We start from the raw sequence: 7,676 nt of genomic DNA, 5'->3' as shown, positions 1-7,676 counted from the left end.
CTACACCTAAATTGTGGACCTACACATGAACCCACAAAGCTGAATGGTGTTGAGTGAGTCCATTAACACCAATGCATCCCACACCTCCTTGGCTCCACTCAGTTACTCATCACCACGAGGAGGTTCCGAGATTATGTCCTCGTCACACACATGGACAAATTAACACACTAAATTTAATACACCCAAGATTTTATTATTATTTATTTTGTGGCCATTAGCTCTTGTTTGCTTGAAGGGGAGGCCGTGTTCAGCTTTCGTCCATTAGTGACGCTGGCAATCTTGCTTCTAATGGGTGCCGTTGAGTGGTAATGGTGCAGACTGGGAGGTTAATGAAATGGACAGTTTGAGTTAGGTTTTTATTAACACAAAAAATACCCAAAGCTTTTATTCTATTGGAGAGAGAGAGAGAGAGAGAGAGATGATAATATGATTTCTTCCTCCTCCTCCTCCTTCTTCTCTTATTCTTCCATCTCCTCCTCCTCCTCCTCCTCTTACTCTTCCTCCTTCTCTTTCTTCCAATCTTTCATCTTTTCTTCTCTTCCTCCTCTTCCTTCTACCACTACTACTACTACTACCACTACTACTACTACTACTACTACTACTACAGGGTGAGGATGGATGAGGCCTGGTCTTGGAGGAGTGTCTGCATTCCATTAACATCCTTACACCAGTCACCCAGACGGTCCATCATTGACGCCAGCTGTTGGAGAGAGAAAGAGAGAGAGAAAGAGAGAGATTAATATTGTTTTGTATGTATTTAACCACTAAGATCACACTGGCACACACACACACACTTAAAAAATAGAAAAAATCACACTCTTTCTCTGTGCGTGTGTGCGTGTGTTACCTGCTTCTTGTCCAGGACGCGAGGCTGCACCCAGGTGATGTTAACCTTCCCGTCCACCTGGTCAATGGTTCCCTTCACCAGGCCGAGGGACAGTGCACGCATCACCATCACCTCCACTTGGCCCGCCGGCAGCCCTGTCTCTCGCGCTATCTCCGCAAACGTCAGCTGTCGGTCCCATGCCTTGCGCTGGAATGTCATCTGAAAATACAGCAGGGGTCGGTCACTGGGGGGTGTCTGGGGGGGGCTGTCTAGGGGTGTTCTGGTGGATGTTTGGGGGTGAAATGGTGAAAAATGTTAATAAGACTTAAACTTCAATATATAGCAATGTGGTGTGTGTGTGTGTGTGTGGTATGGTGTGGTGTGGTGCGCAAGACATCAGGATGCTAGAGATAATGGCAAGGACCTTTACAAAGCTGGTGGCAGGGATGAAGGACCTTCCCTATGGAGAAAGACTGAAGGAAATGGAACTGCCAACCTTGAAGGACAGACGGGAGAGAGAAGACCTGGTAGCACTGTACAAGATAGTGAACTGTGTGGGAAAGAGACAAGACAACACCTGGTAACACTGACGAAGGATGGACACACACACACACACACACAAAGATAGACAGACAGACAACACCTTTTAACACTGATGGAAGATGGAGAGACACACACACACAGATAGACAGACAACACCTGGTAACACTGACAAAGGATGGACACACACACACACACCCAAACCACTTAAAACACCACAAAAACACCTCAAAATGCACACAAACACACTCACAACACCCCAAACACACTCAAAAGACGCTCCCACACACACAGACACACACACACCTCCATAAGACACAGAAGCCTAATTTTCTCTCTAAGCTGGTTTTCCTTGGCGAGAAGGTCCGGCTGAGTGGTCCATTGTGACTTCATTGACTCAAACTTGTTGATGTCCCCAGCGTTAAATGCCAAGAGGAGGTCACGCAGCCACTCGGAAGACGACCCCTCCAGTGCCTCCAGGATAGGGTGGGCCAGCTGTAATGGTGCCACGAGGTCAGACAGGGTCACAGCAGGGGGCGGTAGGGGTCATGTCTATCTTACAAACACAAAACACACGCCAACTCCTTTCTCTCTCTCTACAAACACAAAACACACACCACCTCTCTCTCTCTCTCTCACCCCCCAAAACGCACCAGTTCGCCAAAGTTGTAGATGCCCTGACCCAGCAGAGCAGCCAGGCCAAGGTAGAATGCTTGCTTAACCCTCTGCTCCCCCTCCAGGCTGGCCAGGTCAATGCAGCCCAGGTAACGCAAGGCAGCCCGGTAGTACTCTGCGTGGGCCCCAGACCGACAGTGCAGCTCAGACGCCAGTAGATAGAACCTGCAGGGAATCAGAGGGTGTTTAATGTGTTTTTGTGGTGTTTTGTGTTTTAGGGTGTTTTAGGTGTTGTGGTGTTTTGGGTGTACAGGCAATCCCGCTTAAAGAAGATTCACACAACAAAATTTTGCTACAACGAATGTTTCCTTTTCCTACCATCTGCTCGTCTAACAAACACCAAACTCGCTTTAACAAAGTTTTATCCAGGTATTTTTTTTCCCAAGTTTGAAAGCACCGCTGTATCGCGCAAGCCGACAGGTTTTGAATACACCAGTGCCTCTCGTAGACAACACACACCACTCACTCCCCCTTCCCTTCCCCGCTCTTAGTTCAAAACAATAGCAGCGTCAGCAGCAGCTCGTCTTCCCTTGCTCAACATGCCACCAACACGCCCTGCAGTGTGGCCCAGCGTGGCTAAGAACACCAGGAATTCTCTTACTCTGGAGGTGAAGGTGGATATTACTCACAGACACGAGAGAGAGAGGCCACAACACTAATAGACTGTATTAAGAAGGCTGGTGAGGCTGTGTCTGTATTAAGAAGGCTGGTGAGGCTGTGTCTGTATTAAGAAGGCTGGTGAGGCTGTGTCTGTATTAAGAAGGCTGGTGAGGCTGTGTCTGTGTTAAGAAGGCTGGTGAGGCTGTGTCTGTATTAAGAAGGCTGGTGAGGCTGTGTCTGTATTAAGAAGGCTGGTGAGGCTGTGTCTGTATTAAGAAGGCTGGTGAGGCTGTGTCTGTATTAAGAAGGCTGGTGAGGCCGTGTCTGTATTAAGAAGGCTGGTGAGGCTGTGTCTGTATTAAGAAGGCTGGTGAGGCTGTGTCTGTATTAAGAAGGCTGGTGAGGCTGTGTCTGTATTAAGAAGGCTGGTGAGGCTGTGTCTGTATTAAGAAGGCTGGTGAGGCTGTGTCTGTATTAAGAAGGCTGGTGAGGCTGTGTCTGTATTAAGAAGGCTGGTGAGGCTGTGTCTGTATTAAGAAGGCTGGTGAGGCTGTGTCTGTATTAAGAAGGCTGGTGAGGCTGTGTCTGTATTAAGAAGGCTGGTGTGGCTGTGTCTGTATTAAGAAGGCTGGTGAGGCCGTGTCTGTATTAAGAAGGCTGGTGAGGCTGTGTCTGTATTAAGAAGGCTGGTGAGGCTGTGTCTGTATTAAGAAGGCTGGTGAGGCTGTGTCTGTATTAAGAAGGCTGGTGGGGCCGTGTCTGTATTAAGAAGGCTGGTGAGGCTGTGTCTGTATTAAGAAGGCTGGTGAGGCTGTGTCTGTATTAAGAAGGCTGGTGTGGCTGTGTCTGTATTAAGAAGGCTGGTGTGGCTGTGTCTGTATTAAGAAGGCTGGTGAGGCCGTGTCTGTATTAAGAAGGCTGGTGAGGCCGTGTCTGTATTAAGAAGGCGTCCTTAGTTTACATTTCACAGGTTGCCGGTTAGTGTCTTTCCCGCTCCACTCTCCCTCCCTTCATAAATCTACGATCATCAACATTATACAGTGACGTACATACACACATACATTAGTGTACATTATAGTGACCTCATTTAAACTGCCTAAACATTTAACTTCACAATTATTCCTTTCATTCAACCTTCCAGTGTACAATAAGGCACTCCTCCTCTAGTTACTCTCAACGGAAGGTCAGGTCAGAGGTCAAACTTGTTATAATTCCTTAACTTCACGGAAATTCACGCAACGAACGGCTTTTAAAGGAACGTAACCCTTCATTAATCGGAGCCTGCCTGTACTGCACTTCAAATAAACCAAACACCATCATTATTATTATCATTATCATTATTATTATCATTATTATTATTATTATTATTATTAAACTCACTTCCCATGCACAGGAGTGACCCCATCGATCTCGTCCAGAAGTTTCTCCGTCTCGTCCAGAATCTTCTTGGTCTTGGTCTGGTCCTCGAGACGGGTCAAGGTTACCTGTGGGGGGACAAAAGGTCAGGTGATGTTAGGAGTATGTTTTCAAGGTGTCAGAAGTTTCTATGGGTATGTAAGGGTGTTTTTCAGGTATTTTGGTGTATTTGTGTGTGTTTTAAGGTGTTTATTTACATCTCTCTCTCTCTCTCTCTCTAGGGCTATCAGTATATTCCTCTCACCTCTCCCTGTCTCTCTCTCTCTCTCTCTCTCCCTTTCTTTGTCTACCTGTTTCCCTCTCCCTCTCTCTCCCTTTCTACTAGTCCTCTCTCTCTCTCCTCCCTGTCTTTCTCACTTTCCACCTCTCCTTCTCTGTAATCCTCTCTCTCTTCCTCCCAGTCCCCCTCTCCCTTTCTCTCTCCCTTCCTCCCTGTCTCTCTCCCTTGCCTTTCTCTACCTAATTCTCTCTCTCTCTCCTCCCTGTCTTTCTCACTTTCCACCTCTCCCTCTCCCTTGCCGTTCTATCTAATCCTCTCTCTCTCTCTCTCTCTCTCACCTGGGCTATGAGTACATTGGAAAGAACGCGAGCCTCCTGGTGGTCGCGGACTTTCGGAATTATGCGTTCGACAAAGGTCACTGCTTCATTAGGATCAACATGCTGCGTGATCACCTCCCCTGCTATCTGGGCCAGCGACAGGGGGTTCACTCTGCCGGGGGGGATAGCAATAAGAACAGTAATGATAAGGGTGATGATGATAATGGTGACTTAATGGAAGGGAGGGAGGATGATAATGGTGACATGGATAGGAGTAATGATAATGGTGACTAATGAGGGGGGGGTAATAATAATAATGATAACAGTGATGACAGTACTACCATTACTACTACTACTACTATTATTACTACTACTACAACTATTACTACTACTACTACTAAAAAAAGAATTAACAAGAATAATGAAAACTACTTGTCTAATTGAAAGATGACAGAATGACAACAACAACAACAACAACAACAACAACAACTACAACTATTATTATTATTATAGAAGAAAGAAATATTAACAAGAAAATACAAATTAACCTAACCTAACCAGAAACAACAACAACAACAACAACAACAACAACAGCATACTCACTTGTTCTCGAGCTCAGCGATGAGATTAGTGTAAAGATCAATAAGTTCGTGCCTTCTCTCATGGCCGGCTCCTTCACCAGGGCCAGCAGTGCCAGGGTCAGCTGGTGCCACAGTCTGGAAATGTAGTAGTAGTAGTAGTAGTAGTAGTGGTGATGGTGATGGTGGTGGTGGAGAGGGAGAGGGAGAGGGAGAGAGAGAGAGAGAGAGAGAGAGTTGTCAAGGGAGGTTTTGTGGCATCTCCTATATCAAAGCCCATCCACTAGGAAACCATTGCAAGAGTGAGAAAGCCCCTTCTGCACTCTGACCGTCAACAGGATTTGAGCCCGTGCCCTTGGAGACCTCTCGGACCCCAAAGCACGCATGGCCCCAGGGACATGAAGGGCCCATCGGATACATAAATAAAGACACATTAATTAATCTCTGCAGCCATAATAATTTCCGGACACTATAAATTAATTTCTGGCTTTTAAAAGTGTTATGTTTTTTTATATATTGTAATTCATTTCTCTATTTATTCTATTACCGGCACTCTCCGAAAGAAACCATCCCGCCAGTTAGTCTTGATTCCCGGCTCGCATTTCGCAGCTCCTCCACCCCAGCTGACTGGAGGCCACACTGATGGAGCCACGCTATTGGTCAACGAGAGAGAGAGAGAGAGAGAGAGAGAGAGAGAGAGAGAGAGAGAGAGAGAGAGAGAAATATGGTAACGAATAAGGAGATAGATAGATAGAGATAGAAATAGATAAATAGAGAAAAAAACGAACCAGGAATCGAGACAAGCAAGCGGGATGGTTTCTTTACGACAGTCCCACAACCACCCCATTAACCCCCAATATAGCAACAAATCCCTGGAAAACACCACAAACACATACAATACAAAATAAATACCCCAAAAATAGAACAAATATCAAAAATACATAATATTAATGCAAAAATGCCACTTACTTCTTATTATACAATTCTTCCATCTCTCCGAATATTTTAGAGAGTTCAGCCGGTGAATTCTCCTTCTTGGCGGTGAGATACGCCTCCACCTTGCTGTTCATGGCGCCGGGAGAGGTGAGAGTACTGGGAGAGTGAGATTAATTAGTGTGAGAGCGGCGAGTCCCGAGGTGAGCTGGGATGACTGTGTGTTTGTTGTCTGTGGCGAGTCTTCATCTTGAGCTTGTCATGTCGAGGTTTTGTTATTTTATTATTTTTCTTTGTTGTTTTAGGTTTTTAGTCTTATTTCGTGTTTTTGTTATTTTTCTTATTATTTATTTGGAAGGTACAAGGGTGGTGAAGACATAAAAGTGAAGGTTTAGTAATTCTTTAATCTTGAGTTGGTCACATCCTCTTATTCCTCTACTTGTTATCCATTTCTCTTTCTATCTTATTTTATTGCCATTTCCTCCATTCATTATCCATTTTCTGTCTATCTCCTGTTTTAATCCCACTTCCTCCATTTATCATCTCTTCTCTCTCTTTCCCTCGTTGACCGATACCGTGACTTCATTATGTGACATCAAAGTTTATTCAGCTGAGTGAGAGCTATGAAAAGGGAACCAGGAGACAAGGAGAGCGGGAGGGATGTGTATATTAGGACAGCGCTGTAATTTTATCACTATGGGCCTGTAATTTCCTACACCCCCTCCCCCCTTTGCTTTCCTCCTTCCCTTGTGTGTGTCTGTAATTCACCACGGTCGTCGATTGGTCACCCAGCCAGTCTTCCCCATTACGGAGCGAGCTCAGAGTTCATAGACCGATCTTCGGGTAGGACTGAGACCACAACACACTCCACACACCGGGACAGCGAGGCCACAACCCCTCCAGTTACACCCCGTACCTCTTTACTGCTAGGTGAACACAACCCACACATTAAGAGGCTTGCCCATTTGCCTCGCCGCACCGGGACTCGAACCCGGCCCTCTCGATTGTGAGTCGAGCGTGCTAACCACTACACTACGCGGTTTGAGAGAGAGAGAGAGAGAGAGAGAGAGAGAGAGAGAATTTTCCCTGCTCCTGCACCAATCCTGAAGCATCTCCTTGGTTCTAGTACTTTTCAGAAGAGTTTAATGTCTTTTTATGCTCCTCCATTATACTTTTCATTTAAAGCTATGTCTGACTCCTCTATCTCCATATTTCACATCCCCATACAGTTATTAGGCAGTTTGTACACGTTTTTATTTATTTTCCTCCTGTCATATAATTCCACGCCAGTCCAGCCTTGTCTTGTTGTGGCCGCTCTGGTATTTTGTCGACATTAAAAGTTTTCTTGTTTTTCGATCTTTTCTTCTCAGTGAGTTAATAAAATGATGTGGAAAAATATACACGTGTTAATTCTGTTTTTTTTTTTTTTTAGTTTTTCGTTTTGTTTATATATGTTTTTTTTTTCTATTCTGTTCTCTTCTATTTGTTTGGTAGTTGAGGAAATGGCACGTGTAGCGCTAAATTTATAGATCTTATTTTCTCCTATATTTTGTGTATTACTAAGTGTATTT

The 7,676-nt window shown here is 45.1% G+C and overlaps 1 protein-coding gene across 1 annotated transcript; it reads right to left on the bottom strand.

The window, feature by feature from the left end:
• Positions 1–342: 342 nt before the first annotated feature.
• On the bottom strand, positions 343–6,350 carry LOC123505121 (26S proteasome non-ATPase regulatory subunit 13-like). Its single transcript, XM_045256199.1, is given in 9 exon segments — positions 343–700; positions 848–1,045; positions 1,673–1,861; positions 2,020–2,206; positions 4,022–4,125; positions 4,616–4,766; positions 5,198–5,246; positions 5,249–5,310; positions 6,142–6,350. Coding segments are annotated over 9 exon segments (1,140 nt in total). The 5' UTR covers positions 6,243–6,350; the 3' UTR covers positions 343–601.
• Positions 6,351–7,676: the final 1,326 nt, after the last annotated feature.

This window comes from Portunus trituberculatus, chromosome 2 (assembly GCF_017591435.1).
Source record: "Portunus trituberculatus isolate SZX2019 chromosome 2, ASM1759143v1, whole genome shotgun sequence".
In the NCBI taxonomy this organism is placed as follows: domain Eukaryota; kingdom Metazoa; phylum Arthropoda; class Malacostraca; order Decapoda; family Portunidae; genus Portunus; species Portunus trituberculatus.
Note: the sequence above shows the minus strand (reverse complement) of the source record. Positions and strands in the feature narration are given on the sequence as shown.